At 36.7% G+C, this 19,616-nt stretch overlaps 1 protein-coding gene across 3 annotated transcripts in view; it reads right to left on the reverse strand.

Moving 5' to 3' along the window:
- The window catches only part of USH1C (USH1 protein network component harmonin), a 46,665-nt gene that overhangs the window by 21,394 nt on the left and 5,655 nt on the right, over positions 1-19,616 (reverse strand). The window contains exons 3-15 of one of the 3 annotated variants that reach the window (XM_033515328.1): positions 19,123-19,266; positions 18,445-18,583; positions 12,791-12,899; positions 12,660-12,684; positions 11,909-11,966; positions 11,034-11,137; positions 9,765-9,849; positions 9,383-9,442; positions 9,085-9,141; positions 7,132-7,274; positions 6,421-6,486; positions 3,808-3,932; positions 2,263-2,336 (exon numbers count right to left, since the gene is read on the reverse strand). In XM_033515328.1, coding sequence (XP_033371219.1) covers positions 2,263-2,336; positions 3,808-3,932; positions 6,421-6,486; positions 7,132-7,274; positions 9,085-9,141; positions 9,383-9,442; positions 9,765-9,849; positions 11,034-11,137; positions 11,909-11,966; positions 12,660-12,684; positions 12,791-12,899; positions 18,445-18,583; positions 19,123-19,266 — 1,189 coding nt within the window. Of the gene's footprint in view, positions 1-1,467; positions 1,518-2,262; positions 2,340-3,807; positions 3,933-6,420; positions 6,487-7,131; positions 7,275-9,084; positions 9,142-9,382; positions 9,443-9,764; positions 9,850-11,033; positions 11,138-11,908; positions 11,967-12,659; positions 12,685-12,790; positions 12,900-18,444; positions 18,584-19,122; positions 19,267-19,616 lie in introns of all 3 variants that reach the window. The other 2 variants (XM_015632158.2, XM_033515329.1) reach the window with 2 other exon arrangements.

Raw genomic sequence — 19,616 nt, forward strand, 5'->3', positions numbered from 1 at the left:
ATTTTATTCAGGGATAATTAGTTTTTATCTTAACAACAATTGCCTCTATCATCCTCTAAAAAATTCAAGATACATTTAGTACTGTCTGCTAAATGTAACATCAGGCAGGTCAACTTGCTAGGTATCAACATTTGAAGAATTACGGAATTCAAAGGCACACTAAGCACTACACAAGCGAAGGACTTCTAGAACATGAACATGTATCTGAGTGTCTTAGCTGCATTCACAGCATTCAGACACAACAGGATGATTCATCCTTTCCTACAATTTTCCCCATGGATTCAGTTTACTTCCTATTATAGACATTTTTAGAAAAGAGTGAAATTTTGTTTTTAAAACAAACAAAAAAATCATTAGCAATAGGGAGTAGGATGAAAATGCATCACTGCCAAAAGCAAATGATTAAAAATAAATCTTTTCGAGCTTCTAGTGCACACTGTTTGCTAAAGTTCAGTAGGAATTGTGTAAGATCATTAATATGAGAAGATGTATTTGGGCATTCTCTAAATTATAGTTGTCTGCAGCAACACAAATTATTACCCTCTTTGTGTGAAGGACTTCCATAACATGCTTTTATAATTTTCTGATAAAAATCCTAACTTCCCTCCCTTTTACACCAGTTACAGATCCACGATGATTTACGGTCACTAGCAATACAAAAAGGTATTGGAATGAACCATCTTCTCCTAATGTCTTTTATGGAAAACAGGTATATCCTGGACTCACAGAAAGTCAAAGTAATACTCCCAAACAGTGATACAAATACTTCATCTGTCAGAAACAATCCTGAAACCTTGAGTTCTTGACAGATACATGCACAAAATTTTCATGGCAATTTTACTACAGTTAATTACCAAAAAAACCACCACCAAAACACACAACACTATAGCAATCCCCCTATAATAAGGCTAATATACATTGCAAGAAAGAAAAAGAAGGAAGCAACAGCAAGGATAGAATATTATTTGAAACTCTCATAAATTGAAATTGCATTACTTCAGCGGCATCTCTACAGATACAGAAATATTCTATCAGCTTAAAGATGGTTAATTTTTCTTTTTTTTGCTCATATGTGCATGCCTAAAAGACTTTTTCCTTCACTCGTCCTACAGGGAGATTTGCTAACGTGTAACTGTGTAATTTTTGTCTCTGTACTGTTTTTATATACACATGATTCTGAGGACTTTCAGAGAACGTGAAGACATGCACTGCCCACCTGTAATGAACACTTTCTGCAAAGTAAAGTTATACAACTCCCTCTGCACATGGTGGAACTCAGAGCCTGAAGGACTCAAAAGGACAAAGTGCTAGACACAAAATGCCTAGACAAAGGCATTTTAATTTGTGCACACGTTAAAAGAAGGAATGTTTGACTATAAAAAATGTTTACTAACAACAGAGAAGAAGAAAAATGAGGAATTCCATTTCAAACTCACACACAGCAAACTGACATTTCAAACTTTGTACCTTACGGATTGTGGGAAATTTTCCATCATAGCGATAAAACCATCCAAAGGCTACAAAAGGTAAAGGAAAAGTTGTTTTTTGAAAAAAAGCCAAGGACACGCTTGTACTCAGACCAATCCGTGCTGACATGTGTAACTGATTAAAATTTATTTGAAGGTGCAACACCAGAGGTTTGATATTACATGACAAGTTCCTAGCTAAATTCTTGATAAATGGTTCTAGTACACTTAGTCATAAGTTTCCCTTGTTTTAATGATACACATTTTATGCCAAACAAAGAAAATGCAGCAAATAATACAGAACCACACAGGCATGTGCATTGTTAAGATTTCTATGGTCACACTCCTACTTTACAGTAGTTTTTGCAAGTCTTACGAAAATTAAACAGGTATTCAAACTCATTCAAGCTTGTGGCAGAACATGGCTTTTGAGGAGACATAAAAAGCTCAATTTCCCAGGACAAAATATTTCAAGCCAAGTGCATAGATATTATAAAATATATTTTGAAGTAAAAACATACAAAAGAATATATTACCATAACTTTATATAAGGAACACTGCTAACACAGAGCACTCAATATAGTCCACGTTTCTGTAGGGTTAGATTATCATATCAACGTATTTTTAGATGCGATGACAGCAGCAGTGTCAAAATCTTTCATCATTTACTAAAGGACCACACATATTGACCTAGGAAAACCAAATGGTCAGTTCAATGTCAAGACTGACTGTCAGGAGGAGGTGAGACACAGGAAGAATCTGAATAAAGATAGGAAGTGAGGGCTGAGTGGCAAACCTGTTGGTCCTGCTTCATGTTCATGTCATCCACGTCATCAGTTTCAAGTTGGTCATGGGCAAATCCCTTTAAATCTACTAGAGAAACAAAGGAGGAAAGGGGTGAGGGGACAGAAGCGACAGTAACTAGAGGTTCCCATGAAATGAAAAACAGATCAGTAATGTGTGACTAGAAGTTTCCGTGAAATAAAAAAAAAACGTAGTTAGTGATGGGATGTGTTTCTACAGAATGGTTAAAAAAAGAAGACCCTACTTAAATCAATCTCCAAACTCCTCCAGTCCTGAAGAGTTGTTAGAATCTACATGTGGACAATTAGTCTGCTATGTGATGAAGGGAAGCCTAAAGAGTTTGGTGGCTTTTCCTGTAATGGAACCATCAGCAGATTTTTCCAAAGTCACACACAAAATAATATAATAAAATAACATTAGGTGAAGAATCAGCCCAGGTCTCCTGTAAATTATGCAACAAGCACTTTCCACATTTTTCTTTGTACAATACAATTTTAGTACACTCTCCACATACAATTTGCAGCTTCCAATTTAGATTCTTAACTGCCAGCTAAGCTCCAACTGTCTTAATTCTCTCCGGACAAGTCAGAAAGTCAGCAGCGTCCTGGGCTGCACCAAGAGAAGCATGGGCAGCAGGGCAAGGGAGGGAATTCTGCCCCTCTGTTCTGCTTCCATGAGACCCTTCCTGGAGTGCTGCATCTACATCTGGGGCTCCCAATATAAGATGGATGTGGAGCTGTTGGAATGGGTCCAACAGATGGCCCTGAAGATGATCAGGCTGGAGCACCTCTGCTGTGAGGGAAGGCTGAGGAAGTGAGGGCTGTTTAGCCTGGAGAAGAGAAGGCATCTCTTCTCTTGTTGGGAGACCTTAGGTCAGCCTTTGGGTACCTAAAAGGGGCTACCAGAAAACTGAAAAGGAAGTCCTTAAAGGGCATGTAGTGACAGGACAAGGGAGAACGGCTTTAAATTAAAGAGGATAGATTTAGATCAGATACTAGGAAGAAATTCTTTACTGTGAGGCACTGGCACAGGTTTTCCAGGGTAGGTGGTGGATGTGCCATCCCTGACAGAGTTCAAGGGCAGTTTTGGATGGGGCTCTGAGAAACCTGGTGTAGTGGAAGGTGTCCCCACCCATGGCAGGGGGCTGGAACAAGGTGATCTGTAAGATCCCTTGCAATCCAAACCGTGAAAAGGTTGACAGGTAAACACTAAACAGAAATAACATGCAAAACAGTGCACCAAACCCCCAAGCTATAGAGGCTGATGCTTCAGACCATTTCTTAATAAAGCCTTATTCTTTGTATTTTTCCTGCTGATGATTGTTAAAAACCATGACTACTTGAATGGATGTAGATTTTACAAGATAGGTACCTGTTAACTAAGAGTTATTTAATTGATTTATCATATGCTTCCAGCTTTCTGAAAACAACCAATTCATAGGTAGCTTAACTTGGAGACAAACTGATGGTGTATTCCACACAGCTCAGTGATGTGTCTGAGACAAACAGGAGGAGGCAAGTTGACATCAATTACTTACTTTTGTGTTTGGAACGAGGGGCAGAGTGCACTTCTGCAGTTACAGTTTTTAGAGACTTGGGTGGTTCTTTAGGACCCCAGTCTTCTTCCCACTCCTTTTTAAATTTCTCTTCCTCTGCTGTTATCCTGGAGCAAACAAATGCAGTTAGACATTCTGAGTAAAAAACCAACAACATCAGTATATATTCATTAACAGTATAATTTTTCAGCATATTTATTTTTTTCTCTTGAATATAAAGCACAATAAACTGCTTCGTCCTCATAACTGAATTCCTTTCATCAATCTGTTTCATTTACTGAGCTACTGGGATAATTTGCAAAATACAGTGTAAGATATTTTTATTTAATATTTAGGCTTCTAAGGCCTGTTATATAAACACCTGCACAGATACTAAGCCATGAGTAAATGAGTAAAAATACATCCCTCGCTTAGCAATTTTTCATTTTTAGGATTTAAATTACACTAGTAAAACTGCAAATTTTAACTGAAACACTGAGGGACAGAACATCTACAATACACCTAAATAAGATATCACAATGGCAAATTATACCTAAAAAATATGTGCCCCCTCTCTATACTTTTAAATCTATTTTGATGATTGCTTCCTAAACACATAGTTCTAGGTTTCCATAAAAAGTGACTTTTCCCAAAAAGAAATAAATATTGATGAAAGAGAAACCATATCAAATGCTGTGTTCTAGGAAAAAAAACAGGGAAAAATTAAAGAAAAAGAAGAGAGGGGAACAGATGTGTACAGAGAAAGGATGGGAGTGGTGCAGAGAGTGTCACGCTTCAGGAAAAGAGCATGGAGAATGAGTAAATCACCTAGTATGTCACCATGATCCAAGAAAAAAGATGTTTCAAACAAAAATTCAGCAAATACTAAGTATGTCACAGCAGAAGTGCTGAATAACCTAACAACATGCAGCTTCATATACATTGCCTTAAATGATCCAATATCTATTCTTGACTATAGCTTGCCTTGAACTGATAATGTGGTGCCAAAATTTATCAGGTCTTAGATATATATGGTGCTATTTATATTTGGATTATCTTTTGCATCTCTAAATATGCTAAAGTAAATTGAAAAAATATTCACATGGAGTCAAAACACTCTTAAATCTGTAGCTTAACTCACTACTTAAATTTAAAGGCATTGTCAGGGAACAATGGACAGAATGTTTTTCATTTAATTTTAGTTTAAAAATTGGTGTCACAATGTAACTTGTAGTACATAGAATTAGGGACCTCTGCCATTTAGGCACATTTGAAACTTTTTTCAAATGTAAGATACAAAAAAAGGGCACAATAAATTTACACAAGGAATTTCTGCAGAAAGGATTCTTAAAAGAAGGCAAGGCATGATCCTCACAAACAATTAATACATAAAAGTACTGTATTGCCTGCCACAACTGCTCTTTAAATCTCAGCTTTAGATTTCATCTAGGTTCCTCTATTACCATTCTCCCTCTTCCTCACCCAGGAGATTGACATCAACTTAACAATTTGGATTGTGATATAGAAAAGCTTAGAAGTGCCTGAGCAACACTTAGAAATTATACAAGGAAGTAGAAAGATGTGCTAGACCTTGCACTGAGCAGCCTTCAGGGCATGGAAGCCCTCCCTGAGTGAATAAAGATGCTCTTAGTGCAGAGCAACACAGCATCCGACATCCATTATAACAGACAAGCAATCTAGATTTGGAGGACAGAATCATCCTTTAACTGCGATGCTCTGCTTTTATAGCAGTGTTTGGCTACTGCAGGAATTTCTATAATAGGCCACAATAAAGAACAGGATATTATAAATTCCCCAGGATCAGAAAAGCTGAAGAATTCATTGAGGTGCTGCTGTAGAGCCCACAGCAGGACTCCCAGAAGACTCTTCTGTTGTGACAGCTGGGGAATACATTTCTTATTGCACCTTACAAATTCAGAAACCCCTGTTCTTTTTCTATCAGAAAATTTGAGCTAATGCAGATACATGAAAAAGGACTTAAATGAATTAAAACCCCCTTAATATGCCAAAGGGGCAAAGCTAAAGACTTGAGGGTCAATCTTTTAGGGAAAAGGCAGAATCAAAACAGATATTATTATGCAACTTGCATTTTCATGGAATTTCCCAGCATCATTTAGAAGGAAAGTTAATTACTGTGATAACAACCGGTTAACTTCAAGCTTCCAAATGTAAAAGAATGCTTAATTTAAAAATATAATACTGATCTGTTTCTTAGCAGTACTGCTTTTTTTCTCTTAGAATTAAAGGTAGCATTTCAGTGACAATAGAGTAAACAAGTTCTGGGATACAGAACTTCCTTAATCTTCTCTGTATATTAATAACACTTTTAAAATAAGTGCTCAACTTCCACTTCAATAAATTCCATTGAATTTATTATTGCCATAAACCTCATGTTTACAGGTGCTGATTTTCAGATCAGTTTCCTGTTCTTTAACTGTGGTTTACTTACTGATACATACTGGATCCTACATTTAGCTAGAAGGAAATACTACACAATTTTATTTGAAAGCAACATGCAGAATGTTTTCAGCCAGATCTAATGCACGAGGAACCCTTTTCCAGGTGGCACATTGCCTGTGTAAGGTTTTTACTCACTGCTCTATTTCCCTGCGATATCTCTCTTCTTCCTCTGCAGCCTTCTGGGAAATCTCCAGTTTTCTTCTATAATAAGAGAAATTAGGACAACATGATAAAAATAGTATTTTCTGAGTAAGAACCTGAACAAAGTGTGTTCAGCATACAGTTAGTGAAAGATACAGACAGTAAATACATTTGTACTGGGGGAAAATGCTCTGTTTTAGAAGTCATCTGTAAGATACCAAAGGCTCAGTATGGTTTCCTAGGAGCCCTGAGGACATTTCTGACCATCTAGATAATAAGGACTTAGCATCTACTTAATTCTTTAAGTCGTTACCTCCTCCTGAGGCAAGAATATAGCATGCTTTTGTATGAGTATAAGATTTCTCATGGCCTTGGTAAAAATAAAGCATGAGTATATAGTATCAGGAAAACAACAAATATCACACTGAATCACTGGGGTATGACTGGGGTATGACTGGGGTATGAGTGACCCTTCTACTCAAGATGGCTTTGAATGACAACAGCTTTTAAAGCCCAGAACCATCAAGAGCATCATAGGACAAATATTTTATGAACAGAGACTCTCCAAAAGCAACACAAAGTTAATCTAAGTTGAGAATCTCACTTCTGTGAGAAGCATCACAGAAATAATTAAGTGCTCCTGTCTTTCATGCCCTCTCCAAATCCAAGCTAAATTTTTCAGATTGTCCTATAGAGAGTTCTCACAATCTCTCTTTCTCTTGCTGCTCTTTGATGATTTTGTTTGTCTCCAGTGCAAGCCGCTTCTGATGCATTAACTCCTGGCGCTCCTGCTCACGGATACGTGCTTCTCTTTGCCTTTCTTCTTCAGTCATGAACAGCTCCTTTCCCTACAATCAAAAACACCACCCCAATCAGTTGTGAAAATATTTCATGAATGCAGTTCTTCTAGGAAATTATTGAAACCCAAATACATTGTAGCACATCTGCCATTTCCTCACATTGTGCTTCCTAAGGAACACACCCTGAAAGAACCTCAGAAATCTGACCGCTTACTCCAAGGAGCAATTCCAGTTTCAGCCTCTAAGTTACTATGTGCAAACACCTCAGAAGAGGTTTGCCACTACTGAAGTCAGCAAAACTGTAGGGGTCATGCCAAATACATGCTCAGTGTGTCACCCAGAAAAAACTTCACATCATACTTTCTTGAAATCTCACAGAGCAATGAAATGCCAGAGAACAGAACACTTGAATGATTCCCAATGTGAAGACAACTACACAGTTACTGTGTTTTAATGCTCTTAATGCCTGGCTGCTGCAGAAATGTGTCATCATTCAGGAACCCAAATACAGAGAATGTACATCCCCAAAACACCATAAAGTTTATGTGTTTCAGTTGGTTTTGTTCCTGTATCATTTGCTTTACAATTAAGAGACCAGCACTATTTTCTATTCAAGAAAGATATTTCCATACTCCTATAGCTAGAACACTTTGACAACGTTAATCTAATTTTCATTTCTGAAATGAAAATCCCATGTTAATTAGGAAGGTAGGATTATTCCTATCTTTAAAGCGCAAAGTAGGCATCTTGAACAAAACCAGGCATCGAGGAATGTCTTTGCACCATAGTAGGGAAACTTCTTCCTTATGCTATCTCCTCTCCAGACAAAGATGTCTATTGAGAAGAGACATACAAGATGAAGGAGTGAGGAAAAGAAGAGCTCTATAGCAAGAATTTGCCATTTTAAGGATACCACTCTAGTGATGCACGCTGAGGTAGAGATCACATTTTTAACATATGTTGTTAACATAACTGGGAGCTGAAACTAAGTCCTTGGGATGTCAAATTCCTGGAGCTTAACCAACTAGCCCAGAGTATTCGTTTAAACAATTTCTACAGTGCCTTTGGACATCTTCATATTTTGTTACTGTAAGAGAAGACCAAATAAACCACTCCTTAAGGTAGTTACATGGTGTACATGAGCCCTTTGGAAGCAGCTGAAGTGACTTATTAAATCTTTTCATTCAGTTGCAAGGAAATTAGAAAACACTGTCTTTGATTAGTCTATGAACTTGATTATCCTCTTGTATACAACTACTTACTTTATATAAGAAGGATTAAAGCTGTAAAAACATTAAAACATTTATTGAAAGTCACACTGAAGTCAGAGGGAAAATTTAATTAATTTCAGCTGGCTTTAGATTAGACCCCAAAGGCTTATACTTCTGCTGCACAGAACAGTGGAAATGAAAAACTGAGTAATTTTCAGTGTGTCAATACACTAATGAGATCAGATAAACAGTTACAAAAGGAACTCATTTGGAGTAAGACTAAGGCATCATCTATTCAGGATTAAAAATTACTTGTCTCCAATCCAATTCACCTTTCATATTTCAGCAGGAGCAGGTATCTATTAGAACAGAAGCTCTCAAACATGAGAGACCATTACAATAAAGTTAATTTCCATTCCTTGTCAAGGGAATGGTTTTGTGTTGGTCCACCGTCATGTTTTATTTGAGAATACTTTGTGTGGCATCAAAGAATCACATGCCACTCAAAACTGTCCTGGTTTGACAGAGGTATAGATCTTACAAAGAAACGCAGCTTTTGCTTTTTTTCATTTATTTTTACCATTTCTTTTACCCACATAGCAATTTTCTGCTTACAAATGTTCTGCTTTTACGAACATGCTACTTACAGCGCCTGCAACCACAGAGATAGTCAAAGTACGGCTACTCTTGAGCACTCTGACAGCCTGCAAATCAAAACAAAACAAGAATCAATGTGAATGAAGTGATAAAGGGCCAGAATAATGCTGGTTGCCATGGCTGGAATTTCCAGAACTAAACAGAGTGGTAGGTATGCAAATCTCAATACACAACCCCTTGAGTCAGTAGCCCAGTATCAAAACATACTTTCTGTGGACAGGAAAACAGGAGAGGTGTTTGATAAGTTGATAACTACAAATCCAGGGAATTAAGAAGACTTGATTTTACCTCTTTATGATCCACATTAGAAAAGTCCACTCCATTCACCTCAACAATCTGATCACCAACCTAAACAAATTAATGCAAATTTTAATACAGATGCTAAGTTAGTACATACATTAAATGAAAACAGAAAGAGATGTGCTCTCTAACACACTTCACACAACAATCATAGGTACTGGCAGAGTTCGGGATCAGATCCCGAGCCTGAAGGAATATTGGTCTGACCCAGGTCACTCATGTTCTTAAAATTTTAGAAAACAAGCTTTATTTGAAATGCAACCACCAGATATTTCTTTTTCATGGGGAAAAAAACTCCATGAATCCTTGAAGCTGTGAATACAAAAAAAGAATTCTTTGTGGTAACTACCTTGGAAGGTGGCAAACTTACCTCTAATCCCACCTCTGCTGAAAGAGAGCCTGGCTTAACATTGCTGATAAAAATTCCTGGTTTTTGTGTTGGACCACTGGAAATACTGGAAATGTAAAAAAAACCAAACATTAATTGGATAATATTTATAGAATAATATTTATGAGGAATACAGTGTAATACAGTGAGTGTTTTTGATTGTTTCCTCATGATTTGTTTTTGCTTAAAGAATATTTATGGTATTAACCAATACTGAAACAAACACCAAAATGTACCAGCGTGCAATCAATGTGTTATAGATTTGTCATCCTACTGTTTTATTCTTTATACCACAAAACTGGTTTTAAAGAAAAACCTAAAAGAAAAATATTCAAGCTTCTATATTTTGTCTTTCATGCTGAAATTTATATATATATGCTGACCGACACTGTCTAGAGGATTGGGACACTAATGATATTTGAAAGCAAGCAACACAATGAAGAATTACTAATTTTTCACTGAACTGCAACATACGCTATATATATATATATATATATAAATGTTATTTTATTTGGACTATTTATTAGGAGCAAGAAGGATATTTCAACCAGAGGCCAACATCTAGCTCAGGAACATTAAGCTGCCACCTAATCTGGGCCCAAACACAGAAACTACATTGCAACAAATGATGACAAGCCACCCCTCCAGGTTTATAAATAATTTTTTAAAAAACTTTACATCCTCTAAATTACCTGATAATTTCAACCATATACTTCTAAATATATAAGAAATTCTACAATATCCATTCTACTCCAAATCCAACTTAAGTATTGCAAGGACAGGAGTCCAAGAATCTCAGAGTCATATATCTAAAAAGCCTTGCAAAATTAACATTCATTTTAGGAGCTGGATATATCTTTGTGAAGGTGTTTTAGTTCTGAAAAGGGTCAGAGAAAGCATGCAAAGTGCAAGGAGTGAACTTGAGAGTGGATAGTGCTGAAATCTGCTACATCACTGAGCAGCATTTTTAAGTACTTAAAAATGTAGAGGCATTTAATAGACACACTTCCATTACAACTTGTATTAAGGCTATTATTATTAAATTTTAAAGTTTTTTTCTTTAAAATAGGTCTTTTGACACAGGTACTTATGCTTTGCCTAAAAATATGTCATAAGTGCCACAGATATCCTGCTGTTGCAGCTTGCCTTCCTGATCCAGCAGGCATCTTTATTTTCCTGACTTCCTATCCAAGAAGGATAGAAATAAATGCCTTGAGTGTCTTGAGTGACATTAAATAAAAAAATGTGTACCTGCATCCCATGCCTTTTGTACCAATCAAGCTAATGAAGACTTTCTTCTCTTTATTGTCTCTCCCTCCAGAAGAAGCAAGTCCAGCAACACTGCCCTTTCCTTCCTGTAGAGGGATTAAACAATGCTGCAGATGTTAATTCTGCTTTAAATTCGTATCAAGATTACTATAAAATTTCATGTACCCAGATGAATCCCAGCCAGCATCAAGATAAGATTCAAGGCTCCAAGGTACTATCCTGGTGGAAATGAATGTGAAGCAGAGTCATTTCAGTGGATCTGCATGGCTGGGGTGAAAAACTGAACTTATCTATTTGGAGAAGATTACTTAAATAGTCAAACTTTGTCTTCAGAAAAGGGTGAAGGAAAATTAGAGGAAAGTGATATGGAAAAATAATCATTTAGATGTTCCCTGACAAAAGGGCTGGAGAAATACATGATAAGGCTCTCTATTTAACTAAGTCTTTCTTCCTGAAAGCAAAAGAACAGTAATTGTGGTGTTTCTTTTCACTTCTGCAACCCTTAGAAGTCACTTGTATTCAAAGTTGTAATTCCTCCACTAATACGTCTAAAATAGGCCAAATAATCTAATAAGGATTTATGCAGTAGAACTCCAGCCTGGGAAATTAATAAGCTCAAGCAAAATGAAGAAGCAATTAATGAGTACAAGCAATTTCATTTGTGTCCTGCCCTTTCCTTATGTAATAGCTCTAGAATCATTTCATATCACAAAAGATATTCCTCACAGAACACTTTCAACAAGATACTGCATTATAGTAATGCATACAATAGCTTCTCTGATAAGGTCAGAGAAGAAAGTGTTTCAGAACCATTACAGATTCCTCACAAGACATTTAACAAAATATTGATCTCTTACCCCACACTCTGACACAAACTGATCCACATATTGCCATTTAAGGGGTTCATCTGGTGAACTGAAAGGAAAAAATAAATTTAAATAATGGGAGAAAATAAACATGAATGTATTCCAGAAGCTGTTTTGGAATGGAGCCTTCTGTTTTCCACAACTTTCTTTGGATATCATTCACATTTGGTTTATTTTCTTGCAATTTAAACAGAACATCAAAGAAGCATAAAATTATTTGGGCTAGTAAAGGTTGAATATAAAACTGATAAAACCCTCTCAGGTGAAACAGTTTTAGGAACCTCAGAGGAACACTGTAAAATGAACTGTAACCATGCAAACATCTTATGCCAACTTCTATGCAGAGCAACACCTCCTGTCACTAACATTTCTCAAATATCCCCCTTAAAGATCCAGCTTTCCAACAAAAATTGGAAGACCAAAACAATTTTAAATATTTCTAAACTCTGAAGCCATCATCAAATTCTACATACACAAATAAGCAATGGAGCTCTCTGTTAAGCTAGTTATATTGATAATTAGATTTCCAGCTGTCCGTGACAAATGAGGAGACAGAAATTAGTTCATTTAAGTAGGAAACTGATATAAAATCAGATTCATCAAACAAGACATCTGCTTGTTCATTAAAAAGGATGTGACATTTTAATCAGCATTCACACATTTTCATAATTAAACACAGATTCTTTGGGTAGAAGAGGCTGTGTGAAAATGAATAATCTGTTTTCAAATGAAAAGCCATTACCTTTTGACAGGTATCATGCCAACATCTGAAAAGGAAAAACATTTTGTTCAGTTTCTACAGACCATGAGCAATCTATTAATAGCAATCTTTGGTGACAGACGGGATTTTTTTGGTGTGTGTGTGTTACTTACGTCTAACTTTTATGGACACGATTTTCTTGGTACGAATGAGGTTTATGACTTCTTCGTGTGTGCATGATGAAATGGAATATCCATTTATGCGCACTATCTCATCTCCAACCTCAAAAAACAAAGGGAGAAGAAAAAGCAAATGTTAGTTAATAATTTTTAAAGTTTTTAAGATTGAATACAGTCTGGCAATCATTTTGATGCAAAGGTTAGATAATGTTGATTCATGAGTACTTTCTGAATTTCAGGTAATGTCCAGATCAGATTTATCTGTATTTGTTTTGAATTAATACCAAATACCAAAAGAGCAAATTAATGGCCAAATAACAATTTTATAAATACTGTCTACTATACATCAGATTTGTGCTCCACAGATTACCTTAAAAATAAGAGTCTGTGTTTTAATTCAAATTAATTTTGGAGTTATTTTCTTCTTTTATACTTCAGAAGTTAAAGTTTGCTTTTACCATATGCTTTCTGAGATACTTTCCCTAATATATTTGATCAATAGGAAACTAAACTTGGTCTTATTATCTTGCCTGATTCTGGCAATGAGAAAATGCATTATTTTAAGGGATTTTACCTCTTTGTCTTTCTTTGGGGAATCCCACTAACATCTATTGGCAATCCAACAGCAGCACCCCAAGGACATTCCTGGCAGTGTTCAAATTAACAGTGTGGAACAGACAGGGTGCTTTCAGCCACTTCCATAAAATTTCAAATCTTATTTATCAAAGTACAGTCAAAACATATTTCTTCCTCTAATATAAATCCAAATTTGATATGCTGTGATGACTAGAGAGAATTTTCCAAGGTTTTATGAACTCTGCCCAATGATCCTCTTATCCAGGTAGGCTGAGAAGGAATTCTTGATGAACACATTGCCTACCTCATTTAAGATAGTGCCTTATTACCTGCTCAAGATTACACTGAAAAATGCCAGTCCCTGGCTAGACCACCCTAAACAAAGACTTTTACTTGGTGTGAACCATGTGATATGGCTGTATGAAAATTTAGTGCATGATTTCTTCCATTATCAATGCAGAACAATCCACTGCACAGTAAAATATACAAATGATTACCAGGAAATTACCTTAACAAACCATCAGCAGTATCATCTTATACCTCTGATCTCCACAGGGAAAAAGCCAAATACTTCGGGTTTACTCTTCTCCAGTAGCATTTTCTCTGAATTCTTGTGAATATTTGTTATGTAAAATGTATTTGATGAGACTTATTTCATTACTATAAACAGCATGGGTTTTTGTTCTTAGTCAATGAAACTTTGGGCGCCTTCTCACAAATGTGTCTGGTTCCATGGCAGCATTATCCCTAGTTAATGCTTGTCTAAAATGTTCCATTTAAAGACTCAAGTGTCAAGCTCCTGAATTTCACTTTAGGCTTAAGTTTTCCATGCTGGTATCTGCATTAGGGTGATTTCAAGTTTCAGCAAAGTTAAAGCAACTGTATTTTTATTTCACAAAATATGGGTGAAATGCATTATCAAGATCGTTAATAAAAATAAATCGACAATGTTGAGAAGCTCTGTGCTTTCATTTTATATGAGAGGAGTGAGTGGAACTGGAAGTAGAAACTCCTCAATATAGCCTGTGTTCTGGAGACTGTAACACACACAGAAACACTACACTGGGTGACCATTAGGCCATTAGGCATGCTGACACCTTCTGCCTTTTTTGATATTGTAATAATGACTATTGAATCTTGCTGTGATCTGTCCAGTTGAAAAAAACAAAACCACCACAAACCAAAAAACAAAAATGCAACCAGTATAACCTCTTTATCTCTTTCACAAGCTTTTCTAATACTTCTGGGAAGTGTCTCATGCTCTGCAATACAACACAAAACATTAACAACATGCCCACTCTACCATCATTCCTCGTGTCACACTTTCCACTGAAGCTGATTTTTGTCTGACACAACACATCAAAAGGCTACAAAAGCAAAGAAAACTGTCCTGCAGAACTCGCAGAGGCAAGAGGACCACACTAGGACTGTGGTCCCTAGTCCCTCACCAGTGGGACATCCACTCCCTCTGCTGGGCATCCAAAAGAATCTCATCCAGGGCAATGACCTGCTCTCCTAAGAGCTTGACAGTCAGATTTTTAAAATGATCTTCAGTAAGAGCAGAAATAGGTCAGTAATGAAGGCTTTTGAACATACAACCTGTGGTAAAAATACAGAATCAGACAAGAAGAGCACATGAGGTCTGCTGTTTATAGTTACACCCCTGATAGCTCTTGCTGTCACTCAACTGACTTGTTCCAAAGATTCAAAACCACATCCATCCACGCTACCCATTTTCTGTTGATTTTACATATGTGGTGAAGGGGGGCGGGGCTGGGTTTTTTATTTGGTTTTTAGTTCAAGATTCCCATTTTACTCACATCTTCCACGTCATGCAGACTGTAACAGACCATGGAGCCTGGGTTTGCACAAACCTGACTCTTTAAAAGGCTAATCTGTCATACAGTTACTGCCTGAAATACCTTAGCACACAGAAGGCCCCAGTTTTAGGGCTGCAAATGACAATTCCATCACGGGGTTTCTATATCAGCAGAATTCGTGTTGTTCTGAGGATGTCTGCATTCACGGAGTCAAATCTGTTCTCATCTCCCCAAGAGGCACTTGCAAAATTATAAATGCATACAAGAGCATATTTGATTTTTCCCTCCAGGATAGGAATGAGCTTTTCCCATACAGATATTTTTAATACTCTCCTTCAGTAGAGTGTAATCTTATTTCTGAAACTCAACACTCTTCACTCAACCTAATGACATTTGTGTTGCTGACAGACAATGACTAAGGCTGCCTTACAAATAACCCAAACTAGGCTGAACTACAGGAGATGTATAGGCATACAGCAAACTGCTTCTCTTTAGGACACTTGAACAGCTTTTTCTGAACAACGACATACAATACTGGGGTAATTAATAGCTGTTTTCATGTATTTTGTTACTTTTGTACAGGTATCACTGTATACCAAGCTAATGAATCAGAGCTGTAGAGATAAAAGTCCGTGGGACAGAGTAGAACAGTAACAATTATTTTGGTATTATGTCACAGTTTCCCCTTTCCCTATCAATCAGAGAGATGACAGATTTTTTAGAAAAAAGATGTAAACCTAACTTTTCTCAAGTAAAATGCCTATTATTTCTAACTTTTAACATGAGAAATATAATATTTAGTGCTTCTAGGAAATTGAAGGGCTTCATATAATAACATCAACTGTTTCAAATTTCCCATTTTGTATACTGCTTCCACTTTCATCATTCACACCAAACTCTTTGTATTCAGCAGAATCCTCATACACAAGTATCAAAAAGCAGTGGGGGTGTGAGATGAAGTCCATTTCTTAATGGAAGGACGAAACACTTGTGCCTTTTAGAGAAGCTGTAGTCAAAAAAGGGTCAAAACTACAAGTGTCACAGAGAACCTTCATTATTATTTGGTCATTTTAACTTGGAAAGTACTTCAAGGAGAAATCATGCCATTTGAACTGGAAATTTTAAAAGTAGCAGGATGTAAAACTGATGGTATAATAGAAAATCATTATACTTTTCTCAGTCTGCATTTTTGGGATTGAAAATGTGTAGAGATTTTGTTAAATAAAGCAGGTGGGTGAAATTTCAGAAGCAGTTGGCTTTACTGTGAGACAGCAATTTAGAACAATGGGCTGCCTGTCAGGTCTTGTTATTCAGTGAGGTTCAGAAAGTGCCTAGTGCCACCTATTATTCAGGCACTTTAGGCTGAGCTTTAACACCACATATCAAAAAGCAGAAGCCAGGCAGTTGCAGGAGCTTCAAAGCACCATCTGCCCATATTAATTCATATAATCTAACCCTAATAAATTCAGAGTCAAGTCTCAATTCTTCCCCCTACTTTGTTTGCTAAAGCCCAACTATGTTCTGAGTTGCAATAGAGTCTGTACACTCCAGCCCAAAGATCCTTTACAATCCCCCTCACTGACACCAACATGTCCTACGATGACCTTGGTCACAGAAGGCCATAGGGCCTTTTTGCAAACAGAGAAAGTAGGAAAACTGACATCCTAATAGCGGCACAACAGCTGAGCATCACTATTATCCAGTGATTGTGTCAAAACATTAGTCTGAAATGAGCAGAGGAGCAGAGCTGCAACACAGCATTAACACAAACGTATAAAAATGGCAATTAAGGCAGTGGCTTACTTTAAGGCCTTGTCTACGCTTCCCATTCTTGCTGTGTAGCGTAGAGAATGAGGTACATCAACTTTTGTAGTGTGAACTCAGAGAGGGTGCATCAATATCCTTTTCTGCAGTTGCCCATTGGCAAATCCCATGCTTAAACTGGGCTGACAACACACAGAGCATAAGGTTTGTGCCGAGCTGTTACACCCTCTCAGCTCTAACTACATACTGAACTTGTGCTTTTGTTCCAAGGAGTTTCTAAAGCATCCCCCTGGATGCACCTGTCATGCAGGCCAGTCATGCACCTCTGCAGAGCAGGCTCACAGAAGATGGAACTAATTCAAAGGTGATTCTGAGTGGGATATATAGGTATGAATGCACAAACAGAAGGGCAGGCACATGCATGCGAACAGAAAGAGGAACAGTTTAAATGTTAGCTTTCAGTCTGAGTGACACAAACATGGAAACCTAACTTCAACTACCTTGTTGACAGATATGTATTTTTACTTTTTAATCTAAGATATTTGTGAGGTAATACTGAAGTGTATCTACAAAACATGCTAGCTTAATTAAACTCTGTAATGAATCATGCTAGTCTAACATATTTTGGACTAGTGTTAAACATAATCCTTAGCCATCAATACTTTCAGGAAATATTCAGACTTGACAGATTAAAAGTAGCCAGGCATATTAGCCTTTCCAGTCAGAAACTCAGATCTTTAACACACCTTATCAGATTCAAAGTCTGACTGCAAGATGCAGGCATTTGGCACAGAAATTCCTTGCTTCTCTTTTCACTAAGCAATGCCACATTCAAAAAGAAATCAGACACACAAAACTTAATTCATGCAAATTGCATAAGTATTGCAGTGTTTCTACACATAATTATTTTTGCTAACCCTATTGGTAAGTTTATGTATCCAAAATTCAATCACAGAAAGTGCAATTCCATGCAGTACAGAGGATACTGGGAACAGTCAAAAATACATTATTTTGTTGCATAAACCAAAACCCTCACAACTTATACATTAGGTTCAAGTAAACATTTCATTACACAAATTAGAGCTGTGCAAGATGGAATGAACACTTTTAGTATTTCTATGCACTGTTCTACATTTTATCAGAACTTGGCAACTTAAAGCATTCTTCCACAGTCTAGAGATCTTTCTTTCCATCTCTTACATATAATTGTTGCTTTCATGAAGTGTAAACATTCCAGAAAACCCTATAACCTTCAACAGTTAACATATCGCAAACAAAATTAAAAAAAAAAGGTTTACATATTATTAAAAACAGCAAAATGATCATTTTTAATAACTTGATTCGCCACTAGCATAATGGTATTTACCATGGCATTGCCTTACATATATTAGGAATTTTACTAAAAGAGACAAAGAGCATTTTAGCAAAAGCAATTTCAAAATGTGAAAGAACAGACCTTAGCACCTAACATGAATAGACTTTTCTTACCTGAAGTCCAGCATTGTCTGCCTGTCCTCCTTTAACTAACTGGGAGATGAAGAGGCCACAGCTGAATTCCACTCCACCTCTTACACTTAATCCAAGCCCTTCAGGATTCAAACGATCCAATCTCACCTCTTTCAGCTTTCTGAAAAAATGGAAAACACTTGAGTGTTCAGCTGCAAAACACCATGTCTCAATAATGATTCATATGAAATTTAGACATTGTTTTTCTCTTATATAATTTAGGCATTAAAAAAAGCAAGTTCACTGAAGTTTGGATGGATGTGTGTTAACTAAAAACATCAAGTTTATCCATATAAAAGGTTATTTGCAATGATTGAAAACTGCTTTTAGAGAGTTAGAGCTGTGAGGTTGTTTTATTATTAAATGCAGAAAAAATGAGAAAAGATTGTTTTTTACTCCTTTACCCTGCTTTTACTAGACTAAACCACTTGGCAAACAATTTAAGTATAGTACAGGTAGCTGTACTTCTAGCAAATATAGCAAAATTAAAATAAGTATGCCCAACTCTACACAGATGAACAATATTTGATGCTGAATTTACCCTGAAACTCAGTATTTCCTACTTGTATTTAAGTTAGCCGCTTTTGTTTATTTGTTTGCTTGGTTTTTGGGTTTCTTTGTGTTTGGTTTTTTTTTTTTTTTTGTTCTGCATTCTCTTACCTTGATCGTTTGGGTGTAAGCTGATCGTATTCCACCTGGTGTTTTAATGGGATGAGTGGGCGGATAGCATCAAACAGAGGCAACCTGCTTGGTTCATTAATCACGAGTTTTAGGTCCCCCACAAGCACTGGGAGATTCATAGACCTGCAAAAACACAGTGACAAAACCAACACACGTAAACAACACACCAACAAAAAGCTGTGCTTTGTAAGTTGCTGTGCACATGGCTTCAGTATTTGCATGTCCTTTCAAGCTACCAAAAAAGATATTTATGCAGATACTGGATTGACAAAAGCAGAATAGCCCCTGGGAAAGCAAACCTTCTGTAAATAAAGAGTACTTGCTTCAAAACATCTGAAGTCTTCTATACATTCACTTGATCTTTTAAGGTCATGCACATCACATTTATAGATGACATCTCCAATTTCATTCTCAGAGTACCCACTAGATTTATGGAAATGTTTGAAAATAACTTTTCAGATTAGACATAAGTA

Source organism: Parus major, chromosome 5 (genome assembly GCF_001522545.3).
Source record: "Parus major isolate Abel chromosome 5, Parus_major1.1, whole genome shotgun sequence".
Classification (NCBI taxonomy): Eukaryota; Metazoa; Chordata; class Aves; order Passeriformes; family Paridae; genus Parus; species Parus major.